At 42.2% G+C, this 26,092-nt stretch overlaps 1 protein-coding gene across 28 annotated transcripts in view; it reads left to right on the forward strand.

The window, feature by feature from the left end:
* LOC140601691 (uncharacterized) overlaps positions 1–26,092 on the forward strand; it is a 388,441-nt gene that overhangs the window by 72,149 nt on the left and 290,200 nt on the right. For 13 of the 28 annotated variants that reach the window (XR_012004695.1, XR_012004702.1, XR_012004708.1 and 10 more), the window contains 2 exons: positions 19,696–19,759; positions 20,571–20,612. Coding sequence is in view for 4 of the 28 variants with exons in the window: in XM_072770988.1 (XP_072627089.1) it covers positions 19,696–19,759 (64 nt within the window). In the remaining 24 variants the exon portion in view is untranslated. Of the gene's footprint in view, positions 1–11,573; positions 11,760–19,695; positions 19,760–20,570; positions 20,613–21,602; positions 23,154–26,092 lie in introns of those variants that run through there. The other 15 variants (XR_012004719.1, XR_012004700.1, XR_012004701.1 and 12 more) reach the window with 3 other exon arrangements.

Here is a 26,092-nt window from a genome sequence, read left to right on the forward strand (position 1 = left end):
TTTTTCCCACTAATATCTGTTTTGGGTAACTTTGTGTCAGGTCCTGTGCTGGGGTTTGTGGGCACCAGGATGAATTGGAGAGACTCTGATCTCAGAGATTTACAAGAGTATGTGCTTTAGTGCGATGAGAGAGGGCTCCCAGGAGCCCAGACAGGGGGTATCTGGACCAGGCTGCAGGGAACAGACCTGGTTAATACCACTGGGCTCATTCCTTTTCTGGAAGAACATGTTTCTATTCTCATCTTGGGATGATTCAAAACCCATGTGTCTACCCCAGGCTTAGAGTGGGAAGGGGCTCCAGCATGGAGGCAAAAAGAGTAGGATGCTGCTGCAGGGATCATGGCAATGGTGGGGAGCCCTGCCCAAGGGGTCCTGGATGACTGTGATGGTGAAAGAGGTCAGATGGGCAACACTGCTGAGTGTGAATTGTCCATGAGTCTGTCTTTGTGACGGAGGCACCAACAACAAGGAAACCTATCTTACATCTTGCATTGCTTATATGTCTATTTCCCACGTGTGACCTGGCCTTCCAGCCAGACTGTAGATGCATGGACGGCAGAACTGGGTCTCACATTCCTTATGCTTTCCCTGTAGCCCAGAATACAATGCTGGTCATAGAGGCATTGATTTAAATGCAGAGCTGGTGACCCAAAGATTAAAAATAAAATTGCGACTGAACATTTACACATGAAGCTACATCTCCAGCGAACTTTTAAAATATATTGTAACGTCCTGGCTTCTAATAGCAGAAATGTGAAGTATTTAAAGTTCAGGGAACAGGGCAGCCTGGGTGGCTCAGGTGTTTAGCGCAACCTTCAGTCCAGGACCTGATCCTGGAGACCAGGGATCAAGTCCCACGTCGGGCTCCTTGTGTGGAACCTGCTTCTGTCTCTGTCTCTGTCTTTCATGAATAAATGAATAAAATCTTTTTTTAAAAATAAAGTTCACAGAACATTGTCCTGTACTTTTTTTGGATCTTCACAATGAACTTTGGGGACAGACATCTTCATTTGTATCATAGTTTTGCAATAGTGCAGACATGCCCTGAAACTTAGGCTTTTAATTTCCCACAGAGAGCAGAGCTGTCCCAGGGAAGACCCATGACTCAGGCTGTGACTTTGCTAACTTACACAGGAGCAAACTAGCAAATGAGGCAACTCTCATGGCCCCAATTTGGTACAGACCTCTTAAACTTATGGGAAGTCAGCCTGTGGTCTCAGGCGAGCTAGCCTTCCTGTAGTCTGAGTGGACAGTCACAAATGTGGGTGATGAAGGACGCCCACTAGGGCTTCAGTAGGGTCTGGAAAGAACTGGCAAGTCAGCAAACACCAGTCTAGGATCATAGCGTCAGAAATTCCACTGTTTGCTAAGCCATCTGTTGGGTTAAACATTGCCTCCCTTGGTCCTCTGTTTAAACCAGAGGTGTCTGTAGGAGAGGAAGACATAGTAAGATTGAAGCCACCAATTAATATTACTACAGTGTCAGGTTCACCAGCTGCTTAGGTTATCAATTATTTGAGTTGCCAGTTACTTGGGAAAGAACCCTAAGGGGAAGTAAATGTGTTTTTGTTTTGTTTTGTTTTGTTTTGTTTTGTTTTAGGAAAACTTTGGAGCTGATATGTGAAACCAGTGGGCCACATCGTGGGGAGGTAGTGCAGGGGGTGCTGGTGAGAACACAGAGATCCTCAGATTGCCTCTAGATCCTTATGCTTCTGGCCCAGAGATTCTAGGTTCCATCTGATCTTGGACCTCAGGGCATTCTTTAGAAATCACCTCCACATTTCTGAGGCTGTCCTTGGAGGAAGCAAAGCACAATTAGGGCTTCCTTCCTGTTGACCTTTCTGGGAAGGTGGAGGTGGTCTATTAGGCAGGCAGGAGAGAGCATCCAGCCAAGGCATGTTTTGGGAGAGAAGGAAGCTGGTCTGTGTGATGTATGGTTACTTTGGGGGAAGCAATCATGGAGCAGCCTCCTATGCTCAAGTGATGGACTCTGGGCACTGCAAGGTCAGCCCCGAGCCAGCGTGGGGGGTATATCTGAAGGGCCAGGGGTCAGCAGTGATCCTCAGCCCATTATAGACCCTATAGACACACACAGGCTGTTTTTTTATTACTTGCATGAGAAACAGTCATCGGTGCTGAAGTTCAAAGCCATGGTTCCCGTGTGTTCCTTAACATGATACAGGTGGGCCTTCATTGGAAACACCTTCTGCTCCTTCAGCTCAGTTCTCTTGAAAACAAACACTGGTGCCCTTTGCCCAAGTCGGAAGACAGGGCTGTGAAATCCCCATGAGCTTCCCGTGCACGCCACCTCTTCAATCAGGTCCTTCTGTAGGGGTGAGGACCCGCACATCCATCCCAGAGCTCACCACGGGCACTGTGGTGTCCAGCAGACAGCGTGCTTGCACATGGCTCCTGCCATAGCCACGCTGATGTGGGGCGAGGGGTCGGGGTCCCTCAGCTCAGGCCAAAGTGCAGCTACAACTGGGAGGTCTCCTGTCTTTGCTCAGAAAACACTCTTCACAATCCAGGCTTTGAATTATTTCCTCCTTCCCTTTCATAGTACAACTGCTATTCAGATGTGAGAGCCTTGGAGACAATGAAAGAAACAAATCTGGAGCCTGACTCCCGGCATATGAAAGCTAGGTCATGTGACTTTGTGCAAGTCACTAAGCTGTTCTGCGTTGTGGCTTCTTCATCAGGGAAATGCAAGTCATACTAGTGCTTACCTTCTAGGGCTCTTTTGAGGATTAAATAAATGGATGCAAATAAAGGACCGAGAGTGCTGTCTGGCACTGATTAAACACTCAGTGTTAGCTAGTATTATTAATAATAAAGATAATCAAAATTTTTCTTTAGTAGGCTTTATTTCTTTAGAGAAGTTTTAAGTTTACAGAAAAATTGAGGGGAAGATGCTGAGTGTTATTCACCTGCCCTTACCCAAGCACAGCCTCCATGACTGACCTCCTGCACACAGTGGGACTTGTGTTACAATTGGTGAACCCCCATTGACATGTCATTGTCATTTATTACTTAAAGTCCAGAGCTTACGTTAGGGTTCACTCTTGGTGTTGTACATTCTATGGATTTGGACAGATGGAGAATGACACATATCTACCATTGTAGAAGCCTACAGAGTAATTTTATTGCCCTAACCATTCTCTGTGCTCCATCTATTCATCACCCCTACCCCGAATCGCTGACAACCACCGATCCTTTGATATATGCAGTTTTCTCCCTTTTCTAGAGTGCTGTGTGGTTAGAATCATACAGTATGAAACCTTCTCAGATTGGCTTTTTTTCACTTAGTAAATTCATTTCAGTTTCCTCCATGTCTTCATGATAGCTTTTTTCTTTTTATTGTTGGCTGATATTCTATTGTCTGGATGTACCATGGTTTATTTATCCAATCCCCTACTAAAGGACATCTTGGTTTCTTCCAAGTTTTTGCAATCATGAAGAAAGCTACTATAAATATCTGTGTGCAGGTTTTTGCATAAAAGGCTTATTTTTTATTACATTATATATTTATGGAATTTACCTCTGTCATTTCAGAGTGTCCAACATATATCAGTATTTGTGCTCAATTTTCAACTCCTGACTCTTGCACAAATGTCTGATGTACATGTCTGTACCCAGGTGGTGGCAATGTGATCTCCAGGATTTCCAGCTGTAGGCCTGTCCTTAGAGGGCACCTTGCCAATCACATTTCACTGCTCTGCATTTGTTTGTGCCCTTCACGCCAACAGCTGGTTTAAAAGCTTAGGCATAGCTTGTCCCTAAATCTTTACTGAGGTTTTTCATGCTTTTCCCCATAGCCTCAAGTTTTAGGAAAGATGGTTTTGTTTGCAACATAATGATTGCAATATAAGGTTGCAGAAGAGTTACACAAGAATTTCTAAAGCATAAAAGCAATATGCAGTTGAAAAGGTGCTAAGTGGCTAGATAGCTAATATTGATAGAAGTTACTTTAAATTTAGGAAAAAGACAAAAATACTGAGGAAGTGAATAGAACTGCTAGAATTTTATGACAAAATTGCCACTTTACTCTTGACTGTATACAGGTTTAAAGAATGTGAAGTGGCAATTGCAAACATTCATTTTTGACAAATTTGTTTCAGATGATTCATTTCAAGAGGGGGGCTAAGCAAGAAGAGCAAGAAAAAGGTAGGATACACTTGGAAAATACTTGGAAAATGAAAGGAAAAAAAGGGACAGATCTCATTGCCCCAAACCAAGAATTCCATAAAATACATAATACTGAATTAAAAGGCTGAATATTTTGAGAAATTGCCCACAATTCACCACAATTTCCAAGAAGACAAAAATGAGTGATTGGATTTCCATTTTCTTCAAATTTTCCTAACGAAATACTTGTTTTTAATTAAATTACAATTACTCAAGGGAGTAACAAAGACATTAGACTTTCTGAGTGTTAGTCCTTGGGAAAATAGCAGTGATTCCTTCTGGTCACTTGTGATATGAGGCCAGCCTTACTCAATGGACTCCTACCAGCTGTAGGAGTTACTTGCTTTGAACTTGGGCGGGTCTTTTCTTCTTTGTGAGCTTTAATGCCTCCAGTGAAGGATTTGGACCACATGTTGTAGGAGAACCTTTTTAATTCTTATTTTTTCTTCTCTTAAACAATACTATACTCTATTAATCCCCCAAACACTCACCCAAGACCTAACTGTTGGTCATTTTCTCTTTGCTCATTTCCATCAGTGAAGGATCATTTTAATCATGAAACTGCTAATGCCCAAGCCAACAAAAGTGACAGGATTCTGGACAGGACCTCCGATAGTGAGCAAAAGAGGAAGTGGCCCTATAATTAAGGTACCAGAAATAACAGAGACTCTGTCTTTGCAAGAATCCTATAAACTCTAACTCCCATTACAAACTACAAAGTTTGAGTTGCTCCATTCTCTTTCATCCTCAGTCTCCAGATTGCCATTTTCTAATGATTTACCTTCCAAGGTTGTCCTTAATATATACTGTAACTGATATTAACCTACTAAGAACAATTTACCATTGTGTGTGTGTGTGTGCATGTATGGGTGTCCTACTATCTCTACATCTTTTTTTTTCTAGGCAGTGTTGAATTGTGTTTTTTCAACTATATCATCATTTCCATCTTGATAGTTTGATTTAGAAAGCATAATATGCTTGCTATTCATGGACCAACACATTTTTTCACTCTCCCAAAATATGCCAAGCATATTGGGTACATGGATAATGATCACTTTTAATTTTTCTTTTTCTTAATGGCAATATCTAGTGACATTTGCCTGTCACCTTATGTCACATGCTTGTGCCTGAGGAAAGGAGAAAGGGGAACTGAGGCCTGGCAGTAGATATGGGGTGCCTATTTTTGCAACAAAAAAAGGCATTGCATTTGCTTTCCTTGCATTGCACGTTGAGTTGCTGTTTATTGTTTATTTTACAACAATTTTATGAAGCAAGTAGAGGTTACTATCCCTATTGAATGGATGAGAAAACAGAGGCCAAGAGGGTTAAATGAACACATCAAGGTCTTGTCTGAATATCTGTGTATGTAGGCATGAGCCCACACTGAATAATTTGTCCTGAAGCACCCCTTTCTCAAGGAAGTCCTTCCTAATGTGATATATCCTAAAGGGCAGCCTCTAGGCTAAAGTAACTTGATAGTAGATGGCAGTCTTCCAAGGAGTTGCTGGTTTCCCTGGGTCTCAAATTCCTTGCTTGTGTGAATATTAAGGCAAATTGAGTGGGATATTGCAACACTGGGTTATCACTCACATGGTAACTTGCATGGGAAAATGTCTCCCCTGCACAGATTAATTAAGAACCAATCCACTGGAATTCTGTGCCTTGGAGTGAATTACGGGTGGTGGTTTCTGTGAAGTTAAAGGGATGGAGAATGTTTTTTGTGGTTGCTAACTGGAAACTGTAGAGGAGTATAAGTGGGCGCTCAGCTGCATTTGTAAAAATGCAGGTTGTTTTTAATTAATGCCACATGACACATCCAACCACAGCATTTTCTTCCAGTTTGATGATGTCTGTAGGCATTGTAGCCTAGAATTCTCCAAATTACTCCCATGTTGTGCTAGATTCAGCAATGATTGAGTATCATTTGCTGGGGGCAATTGGGATAATAGGAACCTCATCAGTCAGCTGAGGAGGTGTGGACAGCAGATTGGGGTAAAAAGGTAAAATCTGATCCCAGGCTGGTTCCGGAGCCAGTTATGTCCACCTGGAAATAACCAGGGAGTAAGAATTTAGTCTTTGCTACTCAGCTAACTAATCCTCATGGCTTGGGCAAAGGGAAATGCTTCTAAATTCGTAGGGCCAGGCAGTACTGGAGACTGGGCATAAGAGCTCCAATCATCACTATCCTTTCCATAGATGAGCCCACAGGCAGTATGAGGTCACACCAGTTTTCCAAGGCATTGAGACTCAAGATTCTGAAGCTGTTGCTCGTACTTCTAGGAAGACGTCCCAGTCTTGCAGTGATAGTTTGCATGAATTTAAAGTAGAAAATGGTAGTTGATTTTGATGTCAGGCTCAGAAGAGGCTCACTTTGCATCAATCACTGAAAAGTAGGAGGTCAGAGGAGGAAGAGTTGAGTAATCACTATACACAATACAGCCTCACTGACTGGAATCAGTGGGCAGGATGTGTCTGATAATAAATTTTAAAAAAGATTTTATTTTTTCATGAGAGAGAGAGAGGAAGAGACATGGGCAGAGGGAGACGTGGACAGAGGCAGAGGGGACATGCAGGACTGGATCCCAGGACCCTGGGATCACAACCTGAGCCAAAGGCAAATGCTCAACCACTGAGCCACCCAGGTGCCCCTGATTATAAAATATTTAATAAGAAATGTATTTTGATAAAATTAAGATGCATTCAGGATTAGATGTGTATATATACACATGGGTGTATATTAAAAGTATATACTTTTCTTATATACATCTTTATTTTGATAAAATTAAGATGCATTCAGGATTAGATGTGTATAAGAAGAGTACTTTTCTTATATATGTGTATATATATATATATATATAGAGAGAGAGAGAGAGAATACTAATTAAGTATAAAAATGTCATTCTTAATGCTTTAAAATATATGTCATGCTAGCTGCTTTACACTATTAATTTACTTTTCAAGTAGCTATTGCAAAGATAAAATCTAGCCTGGCTTCTTCCCAAATTATTAAAAATTCCAATTAGGGGAATTTGGATCAGGTACAAGATGATACATGAAGAAAGGAGGGTTTCATTTGAGTGGGACTGGACCTAGGACTCTGGAATCAAGATAGGCATGTGAGATTCCATTTATCAATATTTAATGATACCTACTGTATGCTAAACACAGTATAAGGCTATGAGGGGGATGGAAATGCAGCAATCAGACTGCCTTCCTAGAGAATGTATGTAAGACATCTGTGGTAGGTGCCTAGTAACAATGGGATATGAGGATGATTCGGCCAGCCTTAGGTGCTAGACTGAGGGAATAGTGAGGAACCAAAGAACATTTTGGAGCAAGGAAAAAACATAGCTCAATAACATGAGCTTTGTTTTAAGAGCAGCCACATGTAGTAATTGAGGAGTAGTTCAAGAACTGCTGCATAGTTTGAGTAAGAATGTGGTCCAAGAATTGTAAACTATGGCAGTTAATCAGATGTGAAGAACCATCAAGGTCTGTGGAAGTTTCTCTGAGACTTCCAGCCTGGGAGACGTGGCATGATATTAATAGGGTCAGTCTAGTGTGAGAGGACAAATTAGAAGGTGAGCTTTGGACAATGGCTTTGGATATTTGATTGTGAGTCCTGGGGGATTATGAAGTTGGAGATGTTGCACAGGTATATGGTCTTGAGCTTGATGAAGCTAGAATTAAATCACAAAATTAAAAGTCAGTGGCATAAGTGTAAGACCTTAGTGTGGGGACTGGATAGAAGAAGAGAGTAGATAGAAGTGGAAAAATTAGGTCTGGATCTTCAGTAGTGAATCCTGTGATTAGGAAGTGGTGCATGTGGTCTGTCTCCTCTGTGCCTTCAATTCCAGGCAGGAGAAGCTCTTGCTAAAGTGAGTGAGGAAAAAGATGGGGCAACAGAGTTTTCTTGTAAAGAATTCTATCCCTACACCACACAGCCAATGACTGGATTTCTGCTCTGCTGGCAGACTATTTTTAAATTACAATAGAAACAATCCTATTGGTCATTCTCAGTCTTTTTTTCCTTTTCTTTGACTCTGTCATAAAGCACTTTTGGCTCTTGATTTACTGTTAGAAATTTCCTGTGCAGTTTGGGGCGAGAGTTAGGAGGTCAGGTTTTGGGATTTGAAACCCAAACAAATGTTTCACTGCCTTCCTACAGTACACTTAAATTAATTTAGGGGTCAGAGGATATCCTGTGAAAATATCAAGAGCAACCTAGTCTTTTACTTCTATGTGGATCCAAAAGGGAAACACATTTGAACAGCATGAAGCTCATTCCAGAGGAGCCAAGTTGTACTATTGAGAACATTAATGTGCCCACCTCAAAATTAATTTCTGAAATAAATATTTGAAAAGATAAGCATGTTCAACTTTGCAGAATAAGTTACAGAATATGAGATGCAGTACAGCAAAACCAAACTCAGATCAAGTATTGAAATATCAACAAAATAAGAAAATTTTGCTGGCAGCCAATCCAATTCAACTAATGTTTACCAATTGCCTATTAAGGGAAAGCATAAAGCATGACCAGGATGTGGATGAGTATTCTAAAATAAAATCAGATCTGATTTTTATTTTCAAAGAGAGTAGATACCAATGGATGAGTTTATATAATATAAAAGTAACAACAATAAAAGTAGGAATAATAACAAAAAACTGACTTTAATGCAAAGTAAAATGACTTTGTTGAGCTGAGATAAAGAAGCAATGAGTATGAGGAGGTGGTCCAATTAATTCTGAATAGAGGATTAGGGAAGTTTTCTCAGAAGAGATTGCATTTGAACTACATCTTTGAGGATAAATGTGAGCGTGACGATGGGTAGTTGTGGTGGTGGTGGTGATGCTGGTGGTGGTGGTGAGGAAGAGGGAGGAGATGGGGGGAAGGAGAAGGAGAAAGAGAAGAAAAAAGAGAAGGGAAGGACAGAAGAAAAGAGGAGGAAGGAAAATAGAGCAAAGTCATCGAATATCCATGATTTACCCAGTTCTGTATTATATGCTGAACAAATAGATTCTATGTTAGTGTCTAGAGAGGTAAAGCAGAAGGGGAAGATTTAAGATGACAAAAGAGCACGAGAAGAAACATTTTGGGTCTTGGTGTGTCTTTATCTCTCTTGGTAATCTCTATAGAATAGAGAGTCATTGGTGTGTTCAAGGTCCAGGACACATGGTATGTTGTAGTATGAGATAGTATGAGATAAGATCGAAGAGGAATAGGGACCAGACCATCACAGAGCTCCAAATACTCTATGAACGACATGAGTCATACCTAGAGCTCTCTGGATACTTCTGTGGGAAGCTGGCCCCATCAGGCTTATCAAGACAGGATTGTATTATAACAATATCTATAGCTATCCTCCAAATCTCTGGAGTTCCATGGTCTGCAGCAAAACTTTCACCTGAGGTTTATGAAGGAGAAACCTTGAACCCAGTCATTTGATGGCTCCAGGAAATATGGATTTGGTGAGGGCCTACCAGACATCATTAATAAAGGAAGGGCCAATAAATATATCATGGATGGTGGAAGAGTTGGGTGATGCTTTCTCAAAAGATATGATATTCTTTTCCACTTTAATCTACATGCTTCCTAAAGTATCTGGGATTTCTCTTTTTAAATAGCAATTCCATATATGCCTGAAATAACTTACAAGCACCTCAGTGTTTTGTTAACAAAGAATACCTTTTATTATTAAAAAAAAAAAAACGACTATGCAGTCTATAATAGTGAAAAAGCTGAAGGTGTTTTTATGGGGAAAAAATTCAGAGAATTCTGATAGCTCTGAAAGAGGCAGAGAAACAGAAAAATAATGACCTCAGAAAAGCATATTATATTTTTTAAGCAAGTTGAAATATCTTAGAGATATCAGTTGTGGTCTTTTTTCTTTAAAGTATGTGGTCATTTGGGGAATGAGGAGGGAACGCATGTGTGTGGCAGGAGGGTGTAATCAGCTCGATAAAGCTCACTACTTTCGTCCAGTTGGGCTGAGTCCAACTGAGATTAGGAAGGAACAGAAAGGTTTTCTGTAGAACAATTAGTGGGTTGTGAGGAATATTTAGTTCTGGTTTTTAGTTTTGGTAAATTTTCAACAAAATAATGAAATAACAATGACAAAATAAGCACAACAAAACCTTAGAAGACCCGTATCTGTGTTTTTACTAGCTTTTAGAGCCAGCAACATCAGATATTTGGGACTCGTCTGGATCATGATGCGAAGAATACTTGCTCTCAAATGTTGAATTCTGACTTCTTCCTAGTGTCCCTGGGCATTCTGAGCAGACAAACGTTCAGCTGCAAGGACTAGACCAGTTTTCTGTGTTTCTAGGCATCCATGAGATTTGGTTTTTAGTTAAAAAGATTATCTTAAAAATTCCAGAGATTTCTAGGCAAGCTGTTAACATAAGAACTGATACTGAACTAGTCCCTCTCAAATTCACCTTGAAACAATCAACAGAATATGCCAAAAAGGGAAAAGAAATCTTTATTTATATGAGTGAGCAGTGAAAGGTATCATCCACATGCCTAGATACTTGGGGAGTTTTGTCCATGGGACCAAATGCAACCAGTGTATGGTGGAATAACCAAACAATTGTGAAAATGTTGAAATGCAGTTATAGTGATTGGTGGATGGCCATTCCTGGAGCCTCTTGAGCTCCCTCAGGCTGTCCTTGCCATCAGGTGGTCCCCTCCTCTGCCAATGCTTCAGTCTCCCCCAATCCAGCAAATAACAGAATTAGGCTTGGCACAATAGGGACATCTCCAGAATTTGGCTTCAGTGGCCATTGTGATTGTCCAAGCTGTAAATACTTGTTAGATGATTTCAGTGTCAGCACTATTGATTTGTCGGCTGAGATGGCGTATGAGGGAGGTATTGTTGTCATTTAGTGTTTATCTTCTCAAAACAGCAACTCCTTCTTTGAGGGGACTGCTTCTTCCTTGCATCAAACATGTGGTTCTGATGGAGGGTGACAAAAGCTCCCCATTACCTTGGCTATAGTGATTGGTTCAGGGATGAATAGATAACTCAAGCAAGGTCACTCAGATAATTTTTTTTTAAGATTTTATTTATTTATTCATGAGAGACACAAAGAGACACAGAGAGAGAGAGACATAGAGACAGGCAGAGGGAGAAGCAGGCTCCATGCCAGGAGCCCAATGCGGGACTAGATTCCTGGATCTCCAGGATCAGGCCCTGGGCTGAAGGCGGCGCTAAACAGCTGAGCCACCAGGGCTATCCAGATAATTTGTTTTTAAGGGAGCTGCATCTCTTAGGTTACAGAGTAGAGAGTCTTGGAACTCTCCACAATTATGACTCTGCCCTACAGGAGAGCTTGTCTAAGAGAAAAAAAAAAATTTCCACAAGGAGCAGTGGAGGTGATTCTACAGAAGTTCTCAGGATGTTGAATCCCCAGGTCTAGTTGTTGATGAAGCTCCCAGTCTAGCCCATCTTTTCTGCTGTTTATTATCCCTTTGATTGAGTGTGATTTTGATTATATTACATCCAAAGAGTCTTGATTAAGACAGGAAGGAAATGAGAGCTGATCCTGGCCAAGCCAAGTAAATACTCCAGGTGGGTGAAGGCACTAGCAGTGAAGCTTTCCTTGGAGAGGGAGTGTTGGTTCCTCATTAACAAGAAAAAGAGGCATTGAACTTGCTCAGTGCCCAGTGGAAGTGGTCACACCTACTAGAGACCTGGCCAGAGAGTCCTATCTTCTCCATCTGTACTGAGAGGAAGCTCCCAGTTGTTAATCAGGGATGACTCTTTCTGCTTTCTGATGATTTGCCTAGGATATTGGTTCTATGAATTGGTAATCTGTTGTTGAGTTGGTTCTTCCTCCCCTGTTTTGGTTTCTTTAATCTGTATGGAATTTTTCCCATTAAAATTTCCACCAGGAAGATACAGACCAGGTTCTCACAAATCTCTACTTCAATCCTACCTGAACATGAGCTACTGGTAGGTGATATTATCATGCTTATTATGTACTAGGTACTGTAATATGCTTACATCACCTCGCTTAATGCATGCGACAGTTTTATGAGGTTGGTACTGGTTTTCTATTTTATAGATGGAGAAACTGAAGTGAGAGGTCATGGTGCTAACAAGTGGAAAGATGTAATCTGACCCAAGCAATCTGACTTTTGACTGTGTTGCTATACTGTGAATAAGGGACTAGACTATAGTCCTGAGAGAACCCTAAGATTCTAGAGCTTAGTTACCAATGACACTTCTACTTTAGCCTCATCTGCTCTACTGCATTCCCCATGACCCTCCTCATTCTAGTTTGACTCAGATGTTTTGACCACTTTCCACTTTCAACCAAGAACTCCTGACTAAAGAGTAGGTAGGAAGAGATTCTGGAAGGCCTTTGTGACACTTGAGGCAGAGAAGTGAGCCCTCACCACAAGGGGAAAAGGGGAGATTTCCTTCTGTAAGGTGACCAGACAGGACAACACTGCAGACATTTGAGAGCTTTCTGCATATCAGGAGGTCGCTGCCACAGACCCTGACAAAGTACAACCCTTTCTCTGAAATAACTTCACCATAAGAAAACAAGAACACTTGAGAAAGTATTTAACACGTTTTCTTAAACTTAGTAAGGAGCAGGGGACATGCGGTACATCATTAAAAGGAGAAAATCAAGATGAGTACTTAACCTCATCTGGATGAAATACTTCATTAAGAAAATTTTAAATTATTTTTGTCATAGCAAATGGCTAGCTTTATACTGTAGAAAACAATTAGTGAAGAGACAAGAGCTTGAAGAAGCCCTCCAGCATGCTAAGGAAGAATTAAGAAGGAAATGAGAGATTGCTGAAGAAATATTGGAAATAGATCTTGGAGACCAAACTATGCACAGTAAGAATTCCTAAAAGAGAAAATAATAAAGATGCAGCAAGGATGAAAATAAATAATAGGGCACCTGGGCGGCTTAGTGGTTGAGTGTCTGTCTTTGGCTCTGGTCATGATCCCAGGATCCTGGGATTAAGCCCTGCATCGGGCTCCCTGAAGGGAGCCTGTTTCTCCCTCTGTCTATGTCTCTGTCTCTCTCTGTGTCTCTCATGAACAAATAAATAAAATCTTTTTTTTTTTTAAAGAAAAGAAATAAATAATAAAAAATTCCCTGGTTGGTAGAGATAGCATGAGAATGGGGGGAGGGGGGGAGGAGATGACAGAAACAAGAACAAATATAACAGATTCATATAACAAGGAAAAATATCCAATCAGATTGGTTTAAGTTACATTGAATGTTAACAAGAGACCAGCCAAGGACAATAAGACAAAAGGATTAAAAATAAAATTATGAGCAATAATGTATGAGGGAAACCAAAAGAACTCAGCTAGCTAACACTGCTATCAGATAAAGTAGAAATTAAGACAAAAAGCATTGAGGGGCCCTCAAAAGGTCATCTTCTGTTGGTCAAAGAGTCAATCCATAATGAACGTTTTGTTACAAATACATAGCATCCACTATGTTAGCAGTTTTAGGTACCACTAAAACTTAGAAATCTGAGGGAAAACAACAGTACTAGATGTCAACATAGCACCATCAGTGTGTAATAATAGTTTAAGTAGGCAATATAAAACCTGAAAGAAATGGACACAAGAAGAACCAAGAAATCTGGACAAAATAAAAAGGTTGAATTTCTACATTATTGATCTACTTTGTTTTTCTGTTTTTGTTTTTTTAAAGATTTTATTTATTTATTCATGAGATACACAGAGAGAGAGAGAGAGACAGAGAGAGAGAGAGAGAGAGAGAGGCAGAGACACAGGCAGAGAGAGATGCAGGCTCCATGCAGGGACCTGATGTGGGACTCGATCCTGAGACTCCAGGACCACACCCTGGGCCAAAGGCAGGCACTAAACCACTGAGCCATCCAGGGATCCCCTTGATCTACTTTGTGTCCTTATAGAGAAGGTTCCTTCTTTTCAAGTGTTTCTAGGATGTTTATAACATTGAATTATTCCTTTATATCTACCACAAAGAACCTCTCGATAAAAAATACCTCCTGGGCCCCAAACAGAAAGTGTTCTGGCTACAGTGTCTGACCAAAAAGCTTTAATAAAAAAAATAACTAATATAGCATCTAGTCATTAGATGAAGCCCTCTGTGAATGCCTAACCTCTGTATTTAGATTATCACAGCTTTGCCTTGGAGGACAGGCATTTTGTACTCTGTGTTGTTCGAATTTTCACAACAAGGGAATCAAGGGAGATGAGCACACCTCGCCCCCCCCCTCCCTACCGGCCACTCAGGGAGTGAATAGAAATTTACTGCAGGCAAATTCATGTTAGTTTTCAGAAAGAGAGAAATATAGGAAATGATTTTTAAAAATTGAACTGTAGAGTTAAGAAAGTTCTTAAGACATTATTCTGGACACACCCAGGTGGCTCAGTTGGCTAAGCATCTGCCTTTGGTTCAGGTCATGTTCCCAGGGTCCTTGGATCGAGCCCCACAGTAGGCTCCCTGGTCAGTGCAGAGCCTCTGCTGCTCATCATCATCATCTTCTTTTTTTTCAAAGACATCATTTTGTCCAACTATCTCATCTTACAGAGAGAGAATGGAGACCCAGAGAAGGGAAGGGCTTTGTCCCAGTTCATACAGCAAACAAAGTCTCCTGCCTGAGTCTCCTGGTGCATTCTCAGTTCTGGGCTTTTGTTCTGTTCTGTGAATTTATCCTGAAGCAGGAACCAGGGCCTCCACTACACACTGAGATCATGTGCTCAGTTGCAGATCCGAGTGACGGTGGGGTGCTCATTTGCCTCTCAGAGCAGAGGCTGCTCCCAGGGGACTCCTTGGCGGCTAGGCTCTGCCCGTCTGGTGAGGAGAAGCTGAGCAATGTGGTTGTTATTATCCAAATCCCAGGCTCTCCACCTCTGCCAGGTAACCTATGAAACAACCTCTGACATCATTAAACGCTGGAATCATGGGATGTAAACGTGTGCTGGGGGTTGTTTTCTGGAACGCCCTTATGCCCTCTTTTTGTAAGGCTCATTTTGTTTTTATTTTTCCCCATGATCTGCTTCCCCCCTTTTCCCCTCTATTCTAAGCACCTAGGATAGCTCGCACTCTCTGCTTCCTTTCTTTGGATGGCATTTCTAAGTAACACCTGGTGGGCAGCTACTTTTCCACATCACTGGGCTACGTTTTGTGTTTTCTCAATTGTCAGCCTGGGCTGTGGTTACAAACCAGGTCTTCCTACCAGAGCGGAGAAAGCAGAGATGTAAATGTTGTGCTGGCTTTTTCAAGACTGCTGAACTCAGTGCTCCAGAGGGGACCTTGTTTCCAGCCATGAACTTATGAACTGAGGATTTTATGAAATCCAATCCTCATTGTTATTATAGCATAATCCTTGTTCAGTTACCCACCCAATTTTTCTGTAATAGTTTTATTCCTTTCTTCTCTTCCCTGTCAGGGGCTCTGGGCATCTAGGCTTAGGATACCCATCTCCTTGCCCTGCTAAGATGCCAAGGGCCAAAGCTTGGAAACTGGCTCAGCCTTTGAACTCCATTATGGCCAAGTGTGAGAATTGTAGAGTCTGTCTGGGGTGGAGGTAAGGGGATGCCTCTTGAAATAATGTCCTCTCAACTAATCACATCTTAGTTCTGGCACTTTCAGATGAGTACTTTGTTTTGAAATGAAAAACAAAGGATTTTAGGACAAGAAGGGATTTTAGCCCTCACTCACTCCAGATTTCCTGTTTCACTTTTCTGTTGCAACATAATAAATCACCCCTCAGTGTAATAGCTAATCAACTACCATCATTTATTTGCTCTTTGGTGTGGGTGGGGTTTGGTGGAGTTGTCTCTTTCTGTATCAGGTGGTTTGGGCTGGGAACCTTAATTGTCCTCCAGACAACTATTTTTTCTCCATTTGCTGTCTTACCATTCACCTGTCAGCCTGAGCATCTTCATAGGGAGGCTGTCCTTCAAGAAATGCAAGGTGGAAGCTGCCTGGCCAGCTAAAGTATGGGCCTAACCAAGTCACAGGGCACCCTGGCATTTAGAGAAGAAGCAGACTCTACTTTTTCATAGGGGGAGTGGTGTGGGCTTGCATGAATGGGAAGGGATATTAAGCACCGCCTTTGCAGATAGTCCACCACACCACATTCTATGTTCTTCAGGGAGCCGCAATGTAACACTGTGTGACCTAGTGAATTGGTGACATGAGTGGGAGCTTCTGAGTCCCAGGAGAAAAGAACTCACTTTTCCTACCTTTGAGGAAAGAATTGAAGTTCCCTCTTAGACTAATCTGAAAGTATTAGGAAGTGAGAGGGGAGCAAGGATAGTAAGAAATTGGGGTGATATGGGAACAGGATATGTATTTTGAGCTCTGCCAACCAGAAAGCAGATCTATCAAATCAGCCCAAATCACGTTTCTATTTGGACTTTGCATAAAACCCCAGGGCTGCTTTGTGTGTTTGTGGAATGCTTATTGATTACATCACTTCATGAAGTCTATTTTTGATCTGGAAATGTATGGAATAAGCACAGGAGAAATGAAGCATTGAGGCTTTTCTGTCCCATCTTGAAAGGCAATGCTGTGAGCCTGATGCTTTAACTGGAAAGAGTGATAGTGATAGCAGAGGGAGTTCCACCCCAAAATACTCCTGGGGGCAGGAGTATGCTGTGCCCTCTCACCTCAGGCAGAATCACTAGAGGAGATGTGGAAGGCCTCTTACCATCTCTTCTCTTTGTTCATTGAAATGAAATTCAACAGAAAGTTGGTGGAGTTGGTCTGAGAATGGTATTTTGTGGTGTGTGTTGCATTTTACATACTTCTGCAAGCTGCTTGCTTCTATTCCTGGGGAGAAAAGGCTTAGCTTGGTGTAAGGAGGTGAGGTTGGGTCCCTGACCCTGCTTCTGGCTGACGACATGTGGTCTTCTTGCTAACTAAGGCTAGGGATGAACCTGCAGCTTGTGCCTGCTTTGCAGTCTTCTTGGGCATAGCAATGCACTTTTGCGAGGGTAAGAAGTAGTTCTCCTAGACTGAAATGGCTAGAGTTCAAGCCCCTTACACCTATTACATACAGAATTAATTCCAAGACCTTGAAGTCAATAGCTGGATGAGCTTCCTTGGTCTAAATATTACTCAGTGCACTCCCCTGAGGAGTTATTTAACTTAGGGGCTTCATAAAGTAAGTATAATTATTCAGGTTATGTCAAATATTTAACAAAGACCTGTTTGATTATTTTCATCACTTTATTGTCTCAATCTTTGGGTCAATGAGCATCTGCTATGAAACAATAGTGGCAAAACTCTTGATGTGGTCTGCCCACAGTAAAAGTTTTATCATGGCTCCCCAGTTGAACAACTGGGGAGGTGGTCATGGTGAAGGAGACGGATGAAGCCATAATGACACATGTTGACCTTACTGTGCTGGTTTGACCATTTGTACTAGTTTCCTATCAGTGCTGTGACAGATTACCAGGACTGTAGTGGCTTAAAACACCACAAATTTATTCTCTTATGGTTCTGGAGGTCAGAAGTCTAAAGTGGATCAGCAGAGCCGTGTTCCCTTGGAGGCCCTAGAGAAGAATCTGTTTCTTGGGCTTTTGCAGCTGCTAGAGCTGCCTGTGTCCCTTGGTTTATGGCCCCACACCACTCCAGAGGCAGCTGCTGTCATATATCTGACTCAGACTCTGGCACTCCTCCTGTCTCTCTCTTCTAAGGACCCTTGTGTTTATGTTAAACCCAGCTAGATAATCCAAGAGAATCTTCCCATCTTTTTCTTTCCTTCAAATTTTTTTTTTAAATTCTAGTTAACTAACATACAGTGAGATATTGCTTTCAGTAGAATTCAGTGATTCATCACTTAACGTATAACACCCAGTGCTGGTCACAAGTGCCCTCCTGATACCTACCACCCATCTAGCCCATCCCTCACCCGCCTCCCTCCCTCTTAATATCCCTAATCACGTCTGCAAAGTCAAGGCCCTTTTGCTGTTTAAGGGACAATATTCTGTCCACCACATGACTGATACTTGAAACATTCATATAGTCTTAGTTGCAAATATCTATACAGTCCATTCTGCTATAATGTGTTTCTTCAATAAGCAAAGTGGCATCAGTATAATGGTAATTTGTAATGTTTTAATGTTCAAACAAAGGAAAGCAAACTTGTTCTCAAGTAAAAAAGAATGCCTTTGTGATGGATGACCTCAAAAAAGCTGAAAATCCTTCATAATGGTTTACTTTAGAGCAAGAAGTGGCCTATATGATGACTTTTAGTACCAGTGCACTTTCTTCTGTTTTAAAATATTTGGGAAAGCTCTCCTTGCAAATGAGAAAGCTGCAAATACATTTCCCCTAGTGTTAAAAAAAAAATCAATGGATGAAGAAGGTTTACACCTTGGATCATAAATTGCATTTTGGTGAAGCTGATCTCTCATAGATATAAATACCCCTGGGGACCTATGTCTCAAAAACAGGAATGAAAGGAATTCAATTAGAAATTAAATTAAAGGAATTAAAGATGCAAAGGATGAAGTGGTTTTGATGCTAGGAGCAAATGCCAGTGGTGATTTCACTATTCTATTATTTGTATTACTAATTGTTACTATTTTTGTTAGTGTTCTGGTTAAAATTTCAGATGTTTTGAGTGGTCTGCCCTTAACCTTTTTCTCCCCCAAGGCCTGCTGCTTTTAATATGTGGTTTTACAAAATGTGAGGTTTATCAGGAACATATATATGATATTATTACAGAAATTACTTCATTTGAATTTCAAAGTCACAGTTAATTCCCCACCAAAGTAATAGACGGATACCATCTGAGCAACAATTGCTAATTTTGTTTTTCCTGAAAACCCCCATCAAAGGAGGAGACTTGCCCCAAGCAGAATGGGAGAGCATTTGGGAAATGTGGAGAGATTTGGAAAAGTTTAGGTATAGATAACATTTGAGCTAATTTTAAAGCATTGTGAACAGGCATTACTCGGGTAAGAAAAGGTGGGAAGAAGATCCAGAAAGAGGGTCAAACACTCAACAAATATTTGCTGCATTAGTTCAGAAATTTCTTAGGAAGCGTAAGTTTGACTGTTTATACATAACCGAATGGCTTTGATGCCAGCCTTATTTGTTGTATTCTGCTTAGCATCTTGTTGAAAGGAGGCATTAGAGATCCCTAGCAGGACAGCAGTTCTGATTCCTTGGGGAAATTATGTGCCAGGATTGACTGACTTAGATCAGTGTTTCCCCATCCCCACCTCAGTGTCTGCACTCACCTGCTAGGTGATCAGAACTGATGCAGGAGACAAGCCCTGGCAAAGGATTTAGGCTTTTTCCATTTGTGCAAAAACAGTTTCCTTTTAAGTTCAGAATGCTTTATGAATAAACAGAGAGAGAGAGAGAGAAAGAGAGAGGAAAGGAAGGAGGGAAAGACAGAAAGAGGAGAGAGAAAGAGGAGAGAGGGAGGGAGAGGACTTGGGTTCTACTCACAATCCTTGGGATTTGTTTGAGGCGAGATGAGCATGAAGACCTTTTTTCCTTTTTTCTTTTTTGCAGTGGGGGACCAGCAGACCAGAGCATGGAGAAGTGATGCGGGGAACGCAGAGCCTTGCACCTCAAGGTGAGAGCAAGCATTGCCACAGCTCCTCTTGTCTGCCTTAGTTTTGGAAAGAGGGGGTAAGAGGGCAAGAGGAGGTGAACTTTTGCTATGCAGAGAGACAAGTCAGACAATGTGAGTTTTAATTGAAATCATATCCCGAGCATTTTACTTTTCAGAAGTTGTTAGCATGATCGAGGTTGCATTTTCTTGTGACTACTATTATTACTGTCACGCTGACTGCTCTGGGCTGGGGCTGAAGGTTACATGTGGGCTGGGAACGCAGGGCTGCGCGGGAGGGGCTGGCAGATGGAGCCCCAGCCCGGGAATGCTGCTCTGAAGCCAGCTTCTGGCCGCCTTGGCTCTGGCTCCGTGCTCACTCTTTCTGGACACTGAGCATCGTCCTCTCAGGCACATGGTGATGCTGTTGTTTGCCTTCTCTTCTCTTCCGCTCAGGCATCTTGGATCATCAGCGTGTTTCCCCATTACAGGGAATGCATTGCACACACAACTCACTCTGCTTTGAGACCTCCTCTTCCAGAAATAGAGAAATCTTAAGGTTCTGCAGTGGTTGTGTTGCAAAAAGAGGGGGTTATACCTTAACTAGACTCCCCAGTCTTCTATCAGTTTGAATCTCCTGAGGATCTTGCTAAAATGCAGGTGCTTTCTCAGGGGGTTAGTAATGGGGCTTCAGGTTCTGGACTTTTAACAAGCTCCCAGGTGATGCCAAGGCTGCTGGTCCCTGGGCCACACTTTGGTCAGCAAGTACTTGGACTACAGCTGGAAACCAAGTTAGCTGTGGCCTCTAAGCTATGCACTTTTTTTTTTTTTTCAGAAAGAAAATCCAAGGAGAGTAAATGCTAAACTGTTCTATTTGGTGAGCACCTGGACCTGGGGTACCAAGTGGGAGAAAACCTAATGGAGGGGGGAAACATGATGCCACTTCCTGCCCTTGGAAGAGCAAGTCTCACACCCATGCAGAGACCAATCCCATGTCATGTTTTACTGCTGCTGGAGTGCCTGCCAAGGGGTATGGACTCTGAGTGCTCTGCTATGGAAAGTGGCAGGCTGTCTGAGGGGCCTTGGAAATCTTGGTTCAGGGTGAGGTTTGTTCAAAGGCAAGGGTGGGTAGCTCAGGGAGACTGTGTAAAGGATACACGCTTTTATGCCTCCTTCCCCAGGACAGTTACTACTCTCTTATGTCCTGGCCACTCATGTTTCCAGCATTGTTGGTTGTTGTTATTGTTGTTATGTAGACTAAGTGACCAAGGGGAGGGAAAGGATATCCTCACAGTCAGTTGGATGTGTGCTCAGCCCAGGATGGTGTGTCACAGGAAGTGACCCTTGACTTGAGAATTCACTTGGCAGACATCTCCTAAGGGCCCACTGTATTTGAGGCCCCACAAAGTCCTGGGGGCACAGACACAGGGAGATACTGTCCTCATCCTTTAAGAGCTCAGGTTGGTGACAATTAGATAATATGGAAGCTCTGCTTGTAGAGAAATTTGTGTCTTGTGAGAAACAGAACTTAAGGGCTGTCTGTGAATGTTTATTTAACTCTTCCCATAGGCAGCAATAGAATTTCCTCAAAATTGGCTCAAAAGAGCAAAATGAGCAATTACTTCTCAATCAAGGCTTATGTGATTTGTTCTGAAAGAATTCTCCAAAGTCTTCTTGCATTTCCTTTGGAGGTGACTGTGTTTGGAGAACAGTGTTGGTGTGGCTTTCCAAGTGTCCCTGGTTTTAGGCTTGAGCTCAGGATCTTTGGGAACACCAGGGCTCTTTGGTCTCTGAATATCTAAATTATTTGGAAGCTTTGCAGTGAGGTAGAGTGCATGTGTGGGATGGGATTATTGTCTCATTTCAGGCATCCTTGTGGCCACGGGCATCTTGGGGATGATCTATAAGAAGCCACCTCTGACATCCTCTGAAGCACAGAGGATCAGCCTGACTCATCATGCTCACTGAATTCTATTTGATGGGGGAAGGCTTTGCTGTAACCATCCCTGGAAGAAAAATCCTGTTTTGTCATACATTTCTTATAAATATTTTAGTACTAAAATGACTTTGAATATAATTACTAAGAAGTTCAAGATGTTTAATGGGCTCCGTGGCAGTCAAGTTAAAATGCCTGTCACTTTGTCTCCGTAATGTGCACCGAACATTCCTGCCTGGAGTAAGAACCGTGAGTGTTATGTTTTTGGCTTGGATCTTGGCAGGTGTGTAACGTGACTCCTGATAGCAGGACAGCAGATTACATTCGGCTCTAAAACCATTTCTAAGGCTCTTGGCACCCAAACTGTTATTACACGTCTGCAGGTGTTTAGTAATTGGATTAATGCAGAGCCGAAGGAATGTCTGCTCCCCGGCTCTGAGAAACATTGAGGAAAGACAAATTCATTTCGGAGAGTGACCTGGAATGTACGATGACAGGCCTGCGCTCACACATGAAGCCAGATCTAAGCCTGCACGTTTAAAATGAACTGCTGTGAGCAATCACCTTCCATAGGAAAGTTTATCCAAAGCTAAATATAATAACAATGGCCTTGTGAGTCAGGCGGGAAGGAGCTTCAGCTTGGGTTTTGATCCTCTTCCAAAAGCAACTTAGACAACTTGAGCTTAAGCCTTCCTATCATGCAGCTCATGAACCCCACAATCCTAGGTGTTTAATAATAATAATAATTTTTAAAAGACCTTGGTAAACAGAAGAGGATGATAAGCCTCCCAGTGGAAGTGCCGAGACCACAATGGTATCCTGGATCATCATGCTCTTGCCAGTTAATTCCCACCTTGATTGTAAAGACAGTCTCACGGTGTCACAGACCTCCTCTGATCGCTCATAAGATGATGGGCAGTGTTCACACCTCACTGCAGTGATGGCCAGTGCATAGAAGAAGTGGCTGCTTTTGGGGTAATTTTGTCATTCTGGCTAATTGAAACTTATTATACCCTCTGAGAGCTGGAAACCAAACTCTCCAAGGCTCCCATCTGAATAGATAAAACCTAATGGTTTGGCTTCATAAACCTAACCTCTTTCTCAGCTTTACAACTCAGAAGGGAGGCGGACCATTTGGAGAGAGTCCAAGTAGAAGGAAGATAATGGTCAAAAGGCAAGTTTTGTGAAGAAAGGCAAAAGACTTGGTATTGCTTAGCTTAAACCCCAGAGGGGTAACTTGTAGTTCACAAATATTATTATAGTAGGCAGTGAGAATAGGTTGGTGGTAGGAGGGGAGGAGGACAAGAAGCTAGTCATGGTATATAGGGCATGAGTTTGAAGGGCTTGTAAGGTAGAGGAAATGAGAAATCTGTATGTGGAGGAAGGAGCATGGCCAACATGGCTACTCATTCATTCATTTTTTCAACAAAATTTGCTACTCACAGCTATGTGCCAGTTCCCAGTGCATGGGGACTGCCACATGATCGCAATATATTTTTGACTTTCTGAGAGCTATATTCCAGGAAGCGTGGTATATACTCTTCATACTGGATTTGATAGCACAAGAGGGCTGTGACCACTCATGGGAGCATTTCGATGGCCTGGGGTAGGAGCCCGGCAGGTGTGTCTGGGCAGGTGTTGTGCCCCTCTGGAGGCTTCTAGGCGTCTTGGCTAGATTGATGGGGTTCTAGCCAACTCTCCTGCTGACTTTCTGGCTCTCACGTGGAAAGAAATTTTATTGGGGAGGGAAGATGCAAATACAATTCACATCTGGTTGTTTGGGTTGTAGGTGAGTGGAACATAGAGGCCTGGAAAGCCCCTGTGGTCATCTCAACCTGAAAGTCATACAGAGGAAAGTGGAAGAGTTCTGAAAATAGGCAACACAAACAAACAAATAGCAACAACAACAAAACTTTCAAGTGAAAGGCAACGATCTTGAGAGAATCTAGGGGAGCAGGCAACAGGGCCTGTTCAGGAGGGAAAGTACTCAGAGCCTTCATTACTCAGATGCCAGTATGGCCAGCAGGGCTGGTGGAAGATCAGGGGAGGACAGAGGGGCAGAAGACTTGGGTGGGGAGATATGGTGCTACCTACTGGGCCAAGGATGAATCCCTGCAGAAGGGGTCAGAGCAGGGGTGAGTGATCCTTATTAGATCCCAAGATAATGCTGAGAACAGTATTTTACATTTTTCCTGGGGCAGAAAGGAGCTTGTATAATCAAGATAAAGACAAGACACAAAGACTAATGAGACTAAAAAAGCTTAATTTCTTTCCTTGAAAATTAAATTATGAAGCTGCTGCCTGAGGAACTAACTGGGTGACTCTTTGAAAAGTCATGTATCACATAAATCTGTCAGGTTACACTGGAAAAGGTTCTTACAGACTAGAAGCCCAACCTCGTTAGTTTACATCAAGGGAACTGGGAAGGAATGCCTCTAATTCCCAACCACACAACTCACCGGGCAGGGATCACTGAGTCTAGAAGACTTATGGGAGGGGGGTACACATAGAGATGACAGAGAAGGAGGAGTAGCTTCTCTGTGTATATTTACTACCCTGAAATTATTCAGTCAACCAGAAAGCCAGAACTAAGTGCCAGTTCAGTGGAAGACATTGTGAAAGATAGTGAAGTGCTTGCTTGAGAGCTTTCCACGTTTTTTTTTCTTAATTTTTATTTATTTATGATAGTCACAGAGAGAGAGAGAGAGAGAGGCAGAGACACAGGCAGAGGGAGAAGCAGGCTCCATGCACCGGGAGCCTGATGTGGGATTCGATCCCGGGTCTCCAGGATCGTGCCCTGGGCCAAAGGCAGGCGCCAAACCGCTGCGCCACCCAGGGATCCCAAGAGCTTTCCACTTTTGAGAAGAATCTCTGGCAGAGAGAATAATGAGTTCCTGGGAAATTCAGGTGGAAAGAGACCACTGTGGTGGGCATGGTCCAGGAAGGTTTGGAAGAGGAGCTGTGTGTGTATGTGTGTATGTGTGTATATAGGGGGTGGGAGGAGGAGAGGAGAGAAGAATCCACAAGGCACTCAGAGCTAGTTATTTGGAAAACCATGGTAAGATTCCATCTGTGATGCATGAAGATGTATAATTGATTTTGATGTCATGTGTGGATGTTTTCTCTGTAAACACATAGAGCCAGGCCAGAGGAAGCAGAGTGCAGTAATACAAATTCCTTTAGCTGAAGTGTTCGAAAACTTGAGTTGTCACCATCTGGTAGGACTAACTTTCTTTTGGTCTCTTCAAGGAATGGGGGTGTCTTGTCAGGCAGATGTTTCTATTTCAGCCAATTGTAATGGTGTTGCCCATGTAACATCTGGAGAACCTTCTAGCTCTAAGGCCTGGCTTGTTTTGTAAAGGGAGTCAGGGTGCCCACAAATGGTTGGCAGTGCTCCTTGGTCCAGGAAGGGGAAGGACCCTCATCAGACTCCCTCTGATCCTTGTCAACTACTTCCTTCAGCACCGTCTTGCCCTGGAAGACCCTGAAAGCGATGTCATTCTGCACTCGAAATCTCTTCTTGTTTACAAGATATTTGGGCACAGTTGGAATCATTGCAAGACAGTCCAATTTCTTCACCTCTTTTCAAAATTTTATCGCATAAAGCAGTATGCTGAAAGATCTCAATGCTACCGAAGGTTGCAAAACCAGAGTAGAGATTCATCTGCTGTTGGAATTCTGTCCAAAGACCTTTCTGTCTACATTCCATCCCTTTTCACAGTCCATGGCGTGCCCACCCCTGACACCCAGAGAGCCAGGCAGTTTCATCACGTTTCTCAGGCCAAGGTTGGTCCTGACAAATAACTCTCCGACAGGCCCTTCCCATGAGAACTTGCCCCAGGTAAAACCCTGGTGAAACCTCATAGATGCGAACAGTCTCTGACAAGAGGGAAACTGAATTCTGAAACGTCAAAACTAACAAAACCCAAGAAAGCCAGTTATATACCCAAACTTGACTAATAAATGTTTCCTGATTAGTAGAGGGCCTTATGGGATATGTTTTAATAAGGAGATTGAATTGGATCACAATTAACATTACTTATGTATACTATCAATATAAATAGTTTTTTCATTGAATCAGACAGAAATTCTACTTTATCATCCTGTTTGCTTTGCTGATATTATTTAATCAAAACCCTTTTTATTCAAAGATGTGGCATAGGTAAATTCTAATCCAGACATTCAATTATCCAAATCACTGACATTTTCCTGTTCTCAGAAAAATGCTCCAGGAACACAGGCTGCTTGTTCTCCTACCTTGGCCGGCAGAGAGCTACAGGGTAAAATATAGAAAATTGGCAAAACTCCATTTTCAATCCATGTTGAAAACTGGGATCAATCTTGCTTCTCTTTCTCCCTAAAATAGAAGGAAGAAATAAAAGAAGCCCTTCTTTATATAAAATTGGATCTTAGCATTCTCC

Source organism: Canis lupus, chromosome 12 (assembly GCF_048164855.1).
Source record: "Canis lupus baileyi chromosome 12, mCanLup2.hap1, whole genome shotgun sequence".
Taxonomy (NCBI): Eukaryota; Metazoa; Chordata; class Mammalia; order Carnivora; family Canidae; genus Canis; species Canis lupus.